This window comes from Rhinopithecus roxellana, chromosome 9, assembly GCF_007565055.1.
Source record: "Rhinopithecus roxellana isolate Shanxi Qingling chromosome 9, ASM756505v1, whole genome shotgun sequence".
Taxonomy (NCBI): Eukaryota; Metazoa; Chordata; class Mammalia; order Primates; family Cercopithecidae; genus Rhinopithecus; species Rhinopithecus roxellana.
The window spans coordinates 65,771,124-65,788,219 of record NC_044557.1 but is presented as its reverse complement, the minus strand read 5'-3'; the positions used below and the strand labels follow the sequence as shown (position 1 = coordinate 65,788,219).

At 36.9% G+C, this 17,096-nt stretch overlaps 2 protein-coding genes across 2 annotated transcripts in view; both read left to right on the top strand.

Annotated features, from left to right (window-relative positions):
* Positions 1-17,096, top strand: part of NCALD (neurocalcin delta) — a 478,271-nt gene that overhangs the window by 328,384 nt on the left and 132,791 nt on the right. The gene's annotated exons all lie outside the window — the stretch shown is intronic.
* Positions 10,660-11,806, top strand: LOC104670834 (complement component 1 Q subcomponent-binding protein, mitochondrial). The gene has a single exon (XM_010374181.2). It carries the CDS (start codon positions 10,707-10,709, stop codon positions 11,550-11,552), a length of 846 nt encoding a protein of 281 aa, XP_010372483.1. The 5' UTR covers positions 10,660-10,706; the 3' UTR covers positions 11,553-11,806.

Sequence of the window (17,096 nt, the reverse complement as noted above, 5' to 3'; positions counted from 1 at the left end):
CATGAGGTCAAGGCCTGTGTCCTTCTTGTTCACTGCTGTCTCCCCCAGCCTAGCACAGTGCCTGCCACACAGAAAGCACTCATTGAAGCTTTTTGAAGGAAAAAATGAACGAATGAACTGAGGTGGAGAATCTCCAAGATTTTTTTCCATTTTGAGGAGTCAGTGGCATTAATTCAGTAAAGAACAAGGATGTGCTGATTGTGTTTGTATGTGCTCATTTGCTTTCAAATGATAGAACACCCACTCAGACTGGCTTAGGAAAAACGAGGAGTTATTGGTATGATACTGAGGTGGCTCAGAGAATCTAAGGAGGAATTGTAGGAACTAGAGAGGCCCTGAGGAGTTCAGAGACTGTAACTGGGAACTCATGCTGGTAGGAATCTGACTTCAAGTCCCTAATTCTTTTAGAGGGTTCCATTGTTACTCAATCCCAAGTGGACAGCCTTCATGGATCATACATCTTCCTTTCATCCATTATTCTCCTCTTCTGGTGAGGGTAACTCCCTATTGCCTCTCAGTTCCCATTTTTGTTTTGACTGTCTTTACTGTCAATTGAGGATTTCATGGTGAAGTTTCTTATTAAAAATTGCTTGAAGAACAAGCCAGTGTCAAGTCTTGATGTTCTGGAATTATTTTTTAGTCCTTCTCAGCCATGACACAAAGTGGATCCAGACTGTCTGGGCTCTCACTTCTCTTTAGTTAAGTTGCTGAGCTCAGGGGATATTGACTTTACATTATGGAAAACTCAATAACTGAACATCTCATTTTGGTTGTAGAAAAATTTAGGCTCTAAAAGCTTTAGTGGTGAGCTTGATTCATAGACTGCTTTGGTGATAGTAGTAAGGGGCTAGATTTTTATATAACCCCTGAGTCTCTACCTGGTGCCCTTTGAATGCCACACTGCCTCTTGAGAGAGAACTTGCATTTGGTTCTTTGGTTGATACCTACTTAGAAAACCAATGTTGTCATTTTGCACAGATAAGACTATGGAAAAGCAACATAGCCTCAAGGCAGGTTTAACAGGACAGATTCCCAGGATGGCTGTGTAAATTAACCATCCCACTCCATTCTGAGAACAAATGTTTTCTGCAATGCTATATTTGAATTGTAGATGATAGAAAAAGAGTAGTGCAGTCCTTTGATTTCTTTTCTTGTTTGTGTTTAGCACATTCTCTGATATAAGCCACATAGGCCAGTTCTTGAAAATTGTCATTGCAGTTTAAGTCCTTTTGTAAACAGAAATTCTAGAATCAGAGGACTTGACAGAAACTACCAAAAGCCACCTAGGCAACCTTTTGCCTCTGGGAGGCCTGCTATGAAGACCCTGCCGTAGGTTTTTTAGTAGTGGATTCACTCCCACCTGGAAGGAACATCTCTCTCCCCTGAGGCCCCACAGCACTTTGCTGTACTTCTCTTGGGATGCTTAAACTCTCTCCCATTTTCTTCCCTATTACCGTTTTAAGGGCTTATCTTTGCTTCTTCCATAAAGTCTTGCTTGGAACATGTACTCAGCATGCATTTGTTGCCTGTATTAATTTCCTATTTAACAAATTACCGGCCGGGCGCGGTGGCTCAAGCCTGTAATCCCAGCACTTTGGGAGGCCGAGACGGGCGGATCACGAGGTCAGGAGGTCGAGACCATCCTGGCTAACACGGTGAAACCCCGTCTCTACTAAAAATACAAAAAAAAAAAAAAAAAAAAAAAAAACTAGCCAGGCGAGCTGGCGGGCGCCTGTAGTCCCAGCTACTCGGGAGGCTGAGGCGGGAGAATGGCGTAAACCCGGGAGGCGGAGCTTGCAGTGAGCTGAGATCTGGCCACTGCACTCCAGCCTGGGCAACAGAGCGAGACTCCGTCTCAACAAAAAAAAAAAAAAAAAAAAAAAAAAAAAACAAATTACCACAAACTTGGTGACTTTAAACAATGCAGATTTACTGTGTTACAGTACTAGAGGTCAGAGTTCCAAAATGGTCTCATTGGGTTAAGGTGTAGGCAGGCTTTGTTCGATTCTGTAACCTCTAGGAAAGATCAACTTCCTTTCCTTTTCGAGCTTCTAGAGGCTGCGTACATCTTTGGCTCATGGCCCCTTCCTCCATCTTCATAGCCAACTGCAGTGGGCCAAGACCCTCTTATGCTGCCCTATTTCTACCTCCTTCTTCCACTTTGAAGAACTCTTGTGATTACATTGGGGTCACTGTATAATTCAGGATAATCTCTCTATTTTAAGGTCAGCTGATTGGCAACTTTAATTCCTCTTTGACATATGAGATAACATACTCACAGGTTCCAGGGATTAGGACGTGGACACACGGGGGGCAGGTACAGGGGAGCATGAATCTGCTTATCGCATTGCCCAAACACAACTGAAATCAGTAACCTGACTATTGGAACAGTATTGATGGCTGCCTTCTTTTTTCAAGTGGCTTTCTGAAAATTCATAATAAACATTTATTTTCTGAAATTGATTTTTCAAAATATTCCCAGGAGGGGATAGGTATGCTTTAAATGTCCTAATTAATTATTTTTCTGCATTAGGATTTATATATATTTGATTTTATTAAAGCAAGATTAATCTCTATTACACTGTTAGAACATTGATTTATATACATCTGTGTAAGGGTTATGATAGAAAAGCTTTTGCATTAAAAGAAGAACTAGGCATTAGCAGCTCTTCGAGTATGTGGTGTGTGCTTTTTTAGGGAAAGCTTTTTGAGAAGAGACACTAATGTCAGCAAAGTAATAAACTAATGTCCTATTTCCTCTCTTGTAAAAAAGTAAATTTCATAGGCTAAATATTATCCTAGGCTGTGGTTTGTACTGTCGTCAGATGCTACTAAATAGAAATTTGGGCTATGAAAATATAAATATAAATTCATAATTCTCCTGGTGTTAAGAACTGTTATAATGTACTGACTAAGGAATTGAGTGGAAGCAGAAAAATCACATTTCTAACAGATCCATTTTTTAGAAAGCATAACTTAGGGTAAACTAGACCTTAAATAGCACATTTCTTAATTATTTTCCTTAATTATGGAGAGTAGCTCTTTCAGTCTAACTGTACCAGATACACTGCTAAATTTGAACATTACTCCTTATAATCACCCTTTAAGGTAGTTACTAATATTGCCAGCTTACGGACAATACAATCAAGGCATAAAGGGGTTAAGTGAATTGTCCTAAAGTCACAGAGATAAAAAGTCATATTTGGAGAGTCCATATTTAATTCAGAGTGTGTCTGACTTCAAAGTTTATACTCTCTCTGTTATAACACAGCAAGAGTCCTTGGTGCCAACATTTTGCACAGAAACTCAACAAAATGTGTGACTTTAGACTGGAGATCAATTTTAGAATTGCTTCTCTGTTCTTGTTTGTAGGCGTTGCACTGTCAACACAGGCACCACACGGAAAGAATCTACATTTATCACTCTGCTCAGCCCTACTTCCTCATTCTTTGGAAGCAGAAAGAAATAGAATTTGTGATGATTTGTAAAAGTCAGATTTATAAATGTACAGTGGTGTCAGCCTGACAACAAAGAGAGATTCATGGTCTTGAAACAATCTTTAAAAAAAAAGAGCGCAGGCCAAGTGCGGTGGCTCACACCTGTAATCCCAGCACTTTGGGAGGCTGAGGCAGGCAGATCACTTGAGGTCAGGAGTTCGAGACCAGTCTGGCCAACATGGTGAAACCCCGTCTCTACTAAAAATACAAAAATTAGCTGGGTGTGGTGGTGCATGTCTGTAATCCAAGCTACAGGAGGTTGAGGCAGGAGAATCACTTGAACCCAGGGGATGAAGGTTGCAATGAGCTGAGATCATGCCACTGCACTCCAGCCTGCACAACAGAGTGAGACTCTGTCTCAAAAAAATAAGTAAAAATTTAAAAAGAGCAAAAACACAGATTCTATTATAACATTTGCACTAGTTGTACTGGATGCTGTTGATGGAAAAATAATATTTTGTAACTTTCCTTTTATATGGGAGATTAAATATAAAGAGGTCATTTGTGGACCATATTCTTACAAAACAAAATCCTTAGTTTCCTGTGAGAAGCTCTGTCTCTGAGAAAAGAATTATTTACCTCATTCAAACTGTGAAAAGGTATGCAGGGTGAAAGAAGAGGCCGTTTTTACTCCTGTAGTGATTTTGATGTCTCTTTCCTTCTTTTTCTTAGATATCAATGCATATGACTCTTCCATGTCCAGGAAGACTTTAAAGAGTCTTTGCATGAATATTACCAAATATTAATTAAAGTTTACTAATTTAATACTTGGAGAAATAAAGAGCTGTTTTCCAGTATTACTTCTGCAATGCTTTTGGAAGGCACTTCTATTTTCTTCTGTAGGGACTCCTGGAAATTTTATAACGTTCCACAGCTTATTAAACATGTGATATTTCACCTGCACAAGATGTTTTTGATGGTGGATACTCTAACAGTTGGGAATAGGTTTGGCATGTAATAGTGGTATCTTAAATAAAATGGAAATCTCTCTCTCCTCTCTCTCTCTCTCATGTAAAAGTCCATAGAAAAGCAATGTAGTCTTGAAATGGCAGCTTTTCTCCATGAAGTATTCAGGAACCCAAGCTTCTTCCAGCTCACAGCTCCGCCGTCCATCTTTAGGGTGTACAGCCCACTTCCTCATGGTCTACAGTGGTAGTCACCATACTCATGGTCCCAAGCAGTAGAATGGTAAAAAGAATTAACATAAAAAGGGGGCAAAAGGTTTAGACAAGTTTGTTTGTCTACTTGTTTTTAAGGAAAATTCTGGAAGCTACCACATGACATATCTATTTACATCCCATTGGCTTGTTCTTAATTATAAAGCCACAGAGCTAGAAAGGGAATTAGGAATGTCTTTATTCTTCACAGCTATTAACAAGCTAAAGATTCTATATCTATGGAAGAAAGAGAAAATGGATATTAGAGGACAATTAGCAACTGCTGCCACAGATGTAATAGCTGCTCCTTGAGATCTCTGAAGGGCAGCCATGTGAACATAGCATCAAAGAGAAAAACATAAATCTTATAGTAAAATTTTAGGGAGGAGACATTTGGTTCATCATAAGGAACTTTCTAATGGTTAGAGTAGTTCCACAATTGTAAGACCTGACATTTTGTAATGGAGAGCTCACCGTTACTAGAAAGTATTCAAGCAGCAGGTGCTTACTACTCCTTAGTGATAGTGTAGAGGGGATTTCTTCACTGAAAGGTAGATAGGACTGGGTGACCACTAAGGTATCTTCTAGTCTATGAGCCTGTGAAATCTGCTATTTCTTAACAGCTGTAAGATCTGTAATTATGTTCCCCTTTTATTACAGATATTGGTAATTTGAGACTTCTTTCTCTTTTCTTTCTTGATCACTCTTCTAAGGAGTTATTATTAATTTTACTAATTTGTTCAAAGTATCAACTTCTCTCTTTTCATTTTTCTCTATTATACATTTTTTCCATTTAATTAAGTTCTTCTCATTTTATTATTTCCTTCCTTCTACTTTCTTTAGTTTTATGATGCTCTTCTTTTCCCAACTCTATGAGGTAGAAATTTAAATCATGGATTATCAGCCATTTTAAAAATTAAATGCTTTTATTGATTCAGGGTCAAGGAAAATACAATTGTGAAAGTGCTATGTAAATTATAAAGCACAATACAAGGGTGCTATTTTTACCCGTATTTCAGTAACTTTGCTGTAACCCTTTATGACTGCAGGTGATGGTGATTTGGAAGATTTTTGTATCTGCTTCTAATAGTTTGTATGTCCTTTCAGATGTTGGTTTTGATTTCTTGAGCACCTTGGCTTTATTCTACTTTGCTATTTCTATTGGATTGTAAAACCAGATAATCCTATTAATATGGTGTTGAATTAATATCAAAATTCTTTGGCTTTTTGATCCTGGGCAAATGATTTAATTTCTCTGGTCTGTGTTTCTGCATCTTTTCTGGTTCTCTATTTATCCTGTGGATTCAAATTACCATATGGTGTTATTTTCTTACTCTAATACAACTTTGCTCTTCCCCCTTTTCCTTTGTGCTGTTGTTGAATATTTTACAATTCTGTATGTTACAACTCCAATATACAATTTTATATATATATATATATATATATATATAGTTTTATACAATTGCTTTTTTAATGAGCCAAGAGAAGAAAGAAGAAGAAATATGCATTTATGACATCTTTTATAATTACACAATTACCTTTTCTGATGCTCTTTTTATCTGAGGTCACTTGCTTTAAGCATGAAGAACTTCCATTAGTATTTCTTGTGAAGTAGATCTACTATCAATGTATTTGGTCTGTTTTAGTTTATCTAGGAATATCTTTATTTTTGCCTTCATTTTTGAAAGATAGTTTTGCTGGATATAGGCTTCTTGGTTGACAGCTGTCTTCTTTCAGCACTTTAAATATGTAATCCCTCTGGCTTCTGGCCTCCTTTGTTTCTGCTAAGGCAGTTGTTAATCTTATTAAGGTTTCCTTACATGTAATAAGCCATTTTTGTCTTGCTGCTTTCAATATTTTTTTTGTCTTCATCTTTCAGCATTTTAACTATGATATGTGTGGGTTTGGATCTATTTGTCTTTATCCTGTTTGGAGTTCATTAGCTTCTTTGATGTGTACATTAATGCTTTTATTTAAATTGGGAAATGTGTGCATAGGTGCATATGTTTTATATACATATTGATGTCCCATAATTATTTGAGGCTCTCTCTGTTCATTTTCTTCGTTCTTTTTCTTTCTGCTCTTCAGATTGCATGTTCTCTACCAACCTATTTTCAGCCTCACTCATTCTTTTTTCCACCCATTTAAATCTATCATTTCTCTGTAGTGAAATTTTCATTTCAGTTATTCTGCTTTTAAACTCTGGCATTTCCAGTTGGTTTTTTAATATAATTTCTATCTCTTTATTGATATTCTCTATTTGATGAGGCATTGTCATTGTAGCCTCTTTTACTTCATAAAATATGGTTTTCTTTAGTTCTTTTAACATATTTATAGTAGCTGCTTTGAAGTCTTTTTAAAATACTACATCTAAATCATCTCACAGATAGATTCTTTGTCTGCTTTTTTTTTCCTGTGTATGAATTACATTTTCCTTTTGCTTTGCATGTCTCATGACTTTTCATTAAAAGCTGAACCTTTAAGGTAATATAGTATAGCAATTTTGGATTTCGATTCTTCTTTCTTCTCTGGAGTTTCTGTTGCTGTTTGCTTGGGGGTTTGTTGTTGTTGTTTTTAATGACTTGATTAAACTATTTTAGTGAGGTCTATTTTCCCTACACTGCAAAGCCTTTACTATTTATTTTCAGAGGGCATAGCCTTGGGCATACTCACATCACCCTGGAATGACTGGTTTTGGTAGAGCTATATTTGGCTCTCTCTTTCCCAGTCTCTCTGTTATATGGTCTGCTTCATTTGATATCACACCCAGCTGTTAGGCTCCACTAATTTTTTGCTGATTTTTCTAGTATTTCTTAAAATGTTCTTGGGCATAAATTATTTCAGTCTTCTCCAATTAAATTCATCCAGTGAAGTTTTGGCGGTTGATATTTGAGGTTTGCTCTCATCCCAGGAAGGATCTTTTTAGCTATCTCCTTTCCCAGTTCTCTTTGATAAACTAGCTAGTCTGCAGGTTAGCTTTTGCTCTCCTATAGTTATCCACCTCCTCTCAATTGTTTACCATCAAAATCTCCATGTTTTCAAGAGCACCCTTAAACTTGAACTTTTACACACTCTATTACAAATAAAGTCAGCTCCTTTGGGGAGAGCTTTAGAGCTCTCTCTTCTTAGGGATGGCCTCTCCATCGGGGAAAAATTTCTGAGTAACTGCTTTAGGCACTAGGCAGTGATAGTAGTCTCTAGTCTTCTCAAACTGCCTTCCCTGACGTAGAACCTCTACCCTAAAAGCAAGGTGCATTGAGGGCAATATGAGCCCTGGTATTTTTGATCTGCTGGACCTAGAGTAGAGTCTCTGCCTTATGAATAGAGGATAGATAGAAGAAGGGAGTCCCCAACCTCTTGGGTGCACTCACTAACCTTAGAGCTGGAGAAAGGCTGGTGTCCTACCTTTCCAAGGGAGATAATTATATTTCTTGACTGAGAGCTAATGGGAAAAATAGGCCACACTTATGGGCCACATCTTCTCAAGAGAGGAGCTTTTATCAGACTGAGCTGAGGGATAAGGAAGGACTGGATCTTAATTCAAGTGCTCGAGATCCTAAGTGTTCTTTCAGAGTTTTAGTATATTTTATTGAATAAATGTTTCTTCATTGTCTATATGCCCTTAGAATGATTATTAGGGACTTTATATGTATATGATTTTAAAAAGTATTTTCACAAGTTATACTTAAGTCATTTGGGGAACAGGTCCATGGAGCTTTTCAAAGTGCCACTTCAAAAGTAGAACCTCTGTTTTAACATAAACACATATGTGCATTTTCATTAAATAGTGCTACATGTAAATTTTGATATATTTTTGTCATTCAGTTCAAAATGTTTCTAGGTTGCAGTATACAGGCATGTCTCAGAAATATTGCAAGTTTGATTCCTGGCCACTGTAATAAAGTGAACATTGCAATAAAATGAGTCACACACATTTTTTTGGTTTCTCAATGCATATAAAAGTTATGTTTATACTATAATCTATTAAGTGTGAAATGGCATGTTTTTAAAAGTATATTTTAGTATAATTACTTATATATAATTAATTATATATTAATTTATTAATTATATTATACAATAATAATTATATTATACTAATTACATTATATAATAGTTATATTCTATTAATCATATATAATAGTTAATTATATTAATTATATATTATATAATTAATCATATTAGTTATATATTATATAATAGTTATATCCATTATATTTTATATAATGGTTATAAATATTATATATTTAGAAATAATGCATTTTTATAGATTATTGTAATATAAAATATTATTTCTAAAAGTACAAATTTTTAGAAAATAATTTTTCTAAAAATGCTAATAATACATTTTCACAGATTACTATAATATAAAAAGTTATTTTCTAAAAATTACTAAGGAACAAGTTCTAATCTTTTTGCTGGTGGAGTGTCTTGCTCCAGTGTTGATGGCTGCTGACTGATCAGGCTAGTGATTGCTGAAGGTTGGGGTGGCTATGGTAATTTCTTAAAATAAGACAACAGTGAAGTTTTACCATATCGGTTAACTCTTCTTACATCATGGATTTCACTGTAGCATGCAGTGCTGTTTGATGGCATTTACCCATAGTAGAAAATTGGGGTCAATCCTCTCAAACCTTACTGCGGCTTTGTCAGTATACTTTATGTAATATTCTGAATCTTTTATTGTCATTCAACAACATTCACAGCATCTTCACCAGAAGTAGATTCCATCTCAAGAAACCACTTTCATCTGCAGTTACCTTCTCCACTGAAGTCTTCAACCCCTACAGGAAGTCATCCATGAGGGTTAGACTCAACTTCTCCCAAACTCCTGTTAAAGTTGATATTTTGGCCTCCTCCCATGAATCATGAATGTTCTTAATGTCATCTAGAGTAATTAAGCTTATCCAGAAGGTTTTCAATTTGCTTTGCCCAGATCCACCAGAGGAATCACTATCTATATACTTTAAGAGCTATGGTCTTATGAAATATACTTTTTAAATAATAAGACTTGAAAGTTGAAATTACTTCTTGATCTGTGGGCTGCAGAATGGATATTGTGTTACTAGGCATGAAAACCACATTAATCTCCTTGTATATCTCCATCAGAGCTCTTGAGTGACCAGGTGCATTGTCAATTACCAGTAATATTTTGAAAGGATCTTTTTTTCTGAGCAGTAGGTCTCAACAGCAGGCTGAACACAGTCAGTAACCCATGCTGTAAACAGATGTACTGTGATCCAGGCTTTGTTATTCCGTTTATGGAGCACAGGCAGAGTAGATTTAGCATAATTCTTAAGAGCCCTACAATTTTTTGGAATGGTAAATGAGCACTGATTTCAAGTTAAACTTAACTCTTGCATTAGCCCCTAACAAAAGAGTCAACCTGTTTTTTAAATCCTTGAAGCCAGCCATTGACTTCTCTCTAGCTATGAAAGTTCTAAATGGCAACTTCTTCCAGTCGAAGGTGATTTCATCCACATTGAAAATCTGTTTTTAAGTGTAGTCACCTTCATCAATGATCTTAGCTAGATCTTCTGCATAACTTGCTGCAGCTTCTCCATCAGCACATGCTGCTTCATCTTGCGCTTTTATGTTATTGAGATGGCGTCTTTCCTTAAACTTCATGAACCTTTGCTAGCCTCACAGTTTTATTCTGCATTTTCTTCACCTCTCTCAGCCTTTATAGAATTGAAGAGAGTTAGGGACTGGCTTAAGAACACACTTTGGCTTAAGGAAATGTTGTGGTTGATTTGATCTTCTCTCCAGGCTACTAAAACTTTCTACATATGAACATAAAGCTGCTTTGCTTTTTTTTTTTTTTTTTTAATCATTCATATCTTCACTGTAGTAGTATTTTAAATTTCCTTCAATATCTTTTTCTTTGCAGTAGAGTTGGCTGTTTGGCACAAGAGAATTAGTTTTCAGCCTGTCTTGGCTTTCAACATGCTTTTCTCACTAAGTCTAATCATTTCTAGATTTTAATTTAAAGTGAGAGACAGACCTGGGCCTGGGTTGTCCTTTGCATCTGCACGTGTTCGCAGTGGTTTCCGCGATGCTACCTCTGCTGCGCTGCGTGCCCCGTGTGCTTGGCTCCGCCGTCCCCAGCCTCCGCGCTGCCGCGCCCGCCTCGCCTTTCCGGCAGCTCCTGCAGCCGGCGCCCCGGCTGTGCGCCCGGCCCTTCGGGCTACTCAGCGTGCGCGCAGGTTCCGAGCGGCGGCCGGGCCTCCTTCGGCCTCGAGGACCCTGCGCCTGTGGCTGTGGCTGCGGCTTGCTGCACACTGAAGGAGACAAAGCTTTTGTTGATTTCCTGAGTGATGAAATTAAGGAGGAAAGAAAAATCCAGAAGCATAAAACCCTCCCTAAGATGTCTGGAGGTTGGGAGCTGGAACTGAATGGGACAGAAGCGAAATTAGTGCGGAAAGTTGCCGGGGAAAAAATCACTGTCACTTTCAACATTAACAACAGCATCCCACCAACATTTGATGGTGAGGAGGAACCCTCGCACGGGCAGAAGGTTGAAGAACAGGAGCCTGAACTGACATCAACTCCCAATTTCGTGGTTGAAGTTCTAAAGAATGATGGCAAGAAGGCCCTTGTGTTGGACTGTCATTATCCAGAGGATGAGGTTGGACAAGAAGACGAGGCTGAGAGTGACATCTTCTCTATCAGGGAAGTTAGCTTTCAGTCCAGTGGCGAGTCTGAATGGAAGGATACTAATTATACACTCAACACAGATTCCTTGGACTGGGCCTTATATGACCACCTAATGGATTTCCTTGCGGACCGAGGGGTGGACAACACTTTTGCAGATGAGTTGGTGGAGCTCAGCACAGCCCTGGAGCACCAGGAGTACATTAGTTTTCTTGAAGACCTCAAGAGTTTTGTCAGGAGGCAGTAGAGCAGACAGACGCTGAAAGCCGTAGTTTCATGGCAGGCTGTGGCCAGTGAACAAGTCCTACTCTGAAGCTAGACATGTGCTTTGAAATGATTATCATCCTAATATCATGGGGAAAAACACCAAATTTAAATTATATGTTTTGCACGCTCATTTATTATCATTTTTCCTGTACAAATCTATTATTTCTAGATTTTTGTATAACATGATAGACATAAAATTGGTTTATCTCCTCCAAAAAATAAAAAATAAATAAATAAAGTGAAAGACAGGCAGCTCTTCCTTTCACTTGAACACTTAGAGGTCATTATAGGATTATTAATTGGCCTAATTTAACATTGCTGTATCTCGGGGAATAGGCAAGCTCGAGGGGAGGGAGAGAGATGAAGGAAGTCCAATCAATGGAGCAAGCAGTCAGAACACACACATCCATCAATTAAGTTTTTCATCTTTTATGGGCATGGTTTGTGGTGCCCCAAAACAATTACAAAAGTAATGTCAAAGATTACTGATTACTGATCACCATAACAGATGAAAAAATGTTTAAAAACATTGCAAGAATTACCCAATGTGATACAGAGATACGATTTGAGCTCATACTGTTGGAAAAACAGTACTGCTAGCCTTGCTTGATACAGGTTTGCCACAAACCTTCAGTGTGTAAAGATGACAGTATGTGTGAAGCACAGTAAAGCAAAGCACAATAAGATGAAGTGTGCCTGTAAATCATACCGCCATGGCTTTAACCCATGGACGATTGAGAAATGCATTGTTTAATTTCCATTCAGGGATTTTCTATTTGTCTTTCTCATATTGATTCCTAGCTTTAATCCACTGTTTACAAAGAGTATTCTCTGTGATTTCAGTAGTTTATAATGTGTCAAGACCTTACTTGTGGCCCAGCATGTAGCCAATTTTGGCGAATACAGTACTATTTCTATAAAGTACTCTTTCTCTTTCCCTTCCTTCCTTCCTTCCTTCCTTCCTTCCTTCCTTCCTTCCTTCCTTCCTTCCTTCCTTCCTTCCTTCCTTCCTTCCTTCCTTCTTTCTCTCTCTCTCTCTCTCTCTCTTTCTTTCTTTCTTTTCTTTCATCAATGTTGACCAGTTTGGCCTTGAACATGTAGCCTCGCCTCCCCGAGTGCCAAGGCAACCGGCCTGAGCCACCGCGGCTCCCTCTTTCTTTCTTTCTTTCTTTCTTTCTTTCTTTGTTTCTTTGTTTCTTTCTTTCTTTCTTTCTTTCTTTCTTTCTTTCTTTCTTTCTTTCTTTCTTTCTTTCTTTCTTTCTTTCTTTCTTTCTTTCTTTCTTTCCTTCCTTCCTTCCTTCCTTCCTTCCTTCCTTCCTTCCTTCTTTCTTTCTTTCTTTCCTCCTTCCTTCCTTCCTTCCTCTTTCCTTTCCCTTTCTCCTTTCTTTTCCTTTCCTTTCCTTTCTTTCCTTCATCCTTTTTCTTTCCTTCTTTCTTTTCTTTCCTTCCTCCTCTGCCCTCCCCTCCCCTCCCCTTGTCTCCCCCTCCCATCCCCACCTCTCCTCTCCTCCACAACCATAGTTCACTGCTGCCTCAACTTCCTGGGTTCAAGTGATCCTCTTGCCTCAGCCTCTAGTAGCTATAAAGTATTATGTATTGACAGTAATATTGCTATACCAGCTTTGTCTTGGTAGAGTTTGTATGATATATATGTATTTATCTTTTTACTTCTAGCCTTTCTGTACTCTTGATTTCAAAGTGTGTCTCTTGTATACAGCAAAGAATTACAATATACTTATTAATACAGTATGATGTTTATTTTCTTTTAATTGCAATATTTAGTCAGTTTATATATTATGGTAATTATTGATATGTTTAAGATTACATCTTTAATCTTATCATTTCTATTATCTTATTATTTATTGTTCTTTTTTCCTCTTTTCTTCTTTTGGGAATCAAATAAGTTTTAGAATTATTTTTTCTGCTCTATTAGCTTATTAGCTGTATGTTCTTTAGTTTGTTTTTTTGTTTCTTTTTTAAGTAGTTACTGCAAGGATTACATTGCAACTAATAAGGGACTATTTGTACTTATACAAGAATTCTAGAGTCTTAGGACACTTTAATTCTATTCATCTCTTTTACTTTTGTGCTAATATTCTATATTTGAAATCTACATTTATTTTATATCCCACACAACATTCTAATTTTATAAAATTAGTATTTCTTTAGTGTTATCTATATATTTTCCCTTTTTATATGTCTATGTTTCCATCTGGAATCATTTTTCTTATGCCTAAACAACTCTTGAGAAATTTGGTATAATTCTGTTGGAATTAATTCTCTCTGTTTTTCACTGAAAATATCTTATCTCACCTTCATTTAAAAAATTCTAATTAAACTTTTATCTTGAAATAAATGTAGATTCACATACAGTTGTAAGAATAATACAGAGCGAACCCATATGCCTTTTACCCATTTTCTTCCAAAGGTAACATCTTGCAAAACTGCAGTACAAAATTACAATCAGGATATTGATACTGATACAGTCAAGATACAGAAGGTGTCCGGCACACAAGGATCCTACTTGCTGCTCTTTACAGCCAGGGCACTTTACTGGCTTCCCTACCTGCTCCTTAACCCCTTGCAACTACTCATCTATTTTTTATTTTGATCATTTTGTCATATCAAGAATCTTATGGGAGTGGATTTATATAGTGTGTGAACTTTTGAGACTTGTTTTTCTGCTCTGTAAAATTCTCTGGATATTCATGCTGGCTTTTGTATGCATAAGTAGTTCATTCAATTTTAGTACTAAGTAGTATTCCGTCGTATGGATATAGTACGGTTCGTTTTCTCATTCCCCCACCCAAAGCCTCTGGATGGTTCCCAGTTCTTGGCTGTCATAAAGCTAGCTGCTATAAACAAGCAGGTTCAGGTTTTTGTGTTAGCCTGTCTTCATTTCTCTGGAATGTCCAAGTGCAATTGCTGAGTTGCATGATAGTAACTTGTTAAATTTTTCAAAGAAACTGTCCAGTTGTTTTTCACAGTAACTTTATCAGTTAAGTTTCTCTGCCTCCTTGCTGGCATTTGGTAGTGTCACTATTTTTTATTTTAGCTGTTCTGATCTCATTATGGTTTTAACTTGAATTTCCCTAATGGTTAATGATGTTGAAAAACCTTTTTGGACTTGTCGTCTGTGTATATTCTTTGATAAAATGTCCCTTCGTGTCTTTTGTCCATCCTTTAGTTGGATTATGTGTTTTACTGTTGAGTTTTGAGAGTTCTTTATATATCCTAGATATGAGTCCTTTGTCAGATATTTGATTTGCAAATATTTCCCCTCCAGCCTGTAACTTGTCTTTTCATCTTCTTAACAGGTCCTTGTGTATACTATCAATTACTTATTTTATAGATTATGATTTTGGTGTTGTTCCAGTACCATATGTTGAAAAAAATATTCTTCTTCCATTGAATTGCCTTTGTAGATTTGTCAAAAATCCATTGGTCATATTTAAGTGGTGAGCTATTGGGTTCTCCATTCTGTTCCATTGATGTACATGTCTGCCCCATGCCAATATCCCACAGTCTTGATAGTCGTAGCTATATAATATGTTCAAAAATCAGCTAGAGTGATGTCTTCCATTTTATTCCTTTTTTTCAAAATCATTTAAGCTATTTTAGTTCCTTTCTTTTTCAATATAAATTTCGGAATAATTGTGTATATATCTGTAACAAATCTTGCTGAGATTTTGATTAGAATTGTGTTAATTCTGTAAATCAGTTAGAGGTTAGTTGATATCTTTGGTATGTTGAATCTTTCCATCTATAAACATGGCATCTGTCTCCATTTATTTGAACCTTTGATTTCTTCCATTGGCATTTTGTAGTTTTCAGAATACAAGTTCTGTGCCTGTTTTGTTAGATTTATACTTATTTCATCTGGTTTTGAGCAATTATAAATGGCACTGTATTTTAAAATTCAGTCTCTCCATGTTCATTACTGGTGTAGAGAAATACAATTGGTTTTCAGGTTTATCTTGTATCCTGTGATCTTTTCAAACTCATCTATTAGTTATAGGGAGTTTTGTTTGTTTGTTTTGCAGATTCCTTGGGGTTTCCTATAAGACAGTCATATCATCCACAAATGAAACAATGTTATTTCTTCTTTTCCAACCTGTATGCCTTTAATTTCTTTTCCTCACCTTACTGAAATGGCTAGAACTTTTGGCATGTTGCTGAATCAGTGGTGAGAGTGCACATCCTTACCTGGTTCCTAATCTTAAGAAGAAAACATTTACTCTTTCACTATTAAGTATAAAATTAGTTGTAGACTTTTGGTAGATACTTTTTATCAAGATAAGGACATTCCTCTCATTCTCATTTTTCTGTGAGTTTTTATTATGAATGGATATTGAATTTCTTCTAGGACTTTGAAGACATAAATATTAGTTTGTTTTTTTTTTTTATAGTCCTATGGGTCTCAGAAGCTCTGTTTCTTACTTTATTTAATTTATTTTTTACAGTCTGTAGTCTTCCTGGGAACAGAAGACACACCACATTCTTACATTCTTTTTTTTTTTTTTTTTTTTTTTTTTTTTTTTTTTTTTTTTTGAGACAGTGTTGCTCTGTGGCCAGACTGGAGTGCAGTGGCACGATCTCGGCTCACTGCTACCTGCGCCTTGCAGGTTCAAGTGATTCTCCTGCCTCAGCCTCTGGATTAGCTGGGACTACAGGTGCACGCCACCACACCCAGCTAATTTTCGTATTTTTAGTAGAGACAAGGTTTCACCATGTTGGCCAGGATGGTCTCAATCTCTTGACCTCATGATCTGCCCGCTTTGGCCACCCAAAGGGCTAGGATTATAGGCGTGAGCCACCATACTTGGCCTCCACATTCATTTTTAAAGAACATTTTCTCTGTATATATAATACAAAATTTGCACTTTTTCCTTTTGTCATTTCAAAGTTTATTATTCCATTATCTTCTAGATTTGACAGTTTCTATTGAAAAGTCTTTTGTTGCTCCTTTGAAGTCAATGTGGTGTTTTATCTTGCTGTTTTTAAACTTTTTGGCATTGTCTTCAGTTTTTAGCAGGTTGATCATGAGGTTTCTAGATGTGATTTTATTTGTAGTTATTTATCCTTTTGGGGGTATATACAACTTTTTAAATCTGTTGTTTTGTGTTGTAAACCCCAAACATTTGAGACAGGTCTCAGTCAATTCAGAAAGTTTATTTTACCAAGTCACGCATGCCCATGACACAGCCTCAGGAAGTCCTGATGACACGTGCCCAAGGACATCAGAGCACAGCTTAGTTTTATACATTTTAGGGAGACATGAGACATCAATCAATATATGTAAGAAGTACATTGGTTCCATCCAGAAAGGTGGGGACAACTCGAAGTAGGGAGGGGCTTCCAGGTCACAGGTAGGGGAGAGACAAATGGTCGCATTCTTTTGAGTTTCTGATAAGCCTTTCCAAAAGGGTCAGTCAGAAAATGCATCTATCTCAGTGAGCAAAGGGATGGCTTTGAATAGAATGGGAGACAGGTTTGGCTTGAGCAGTTTCTAGCTTGAATTTTC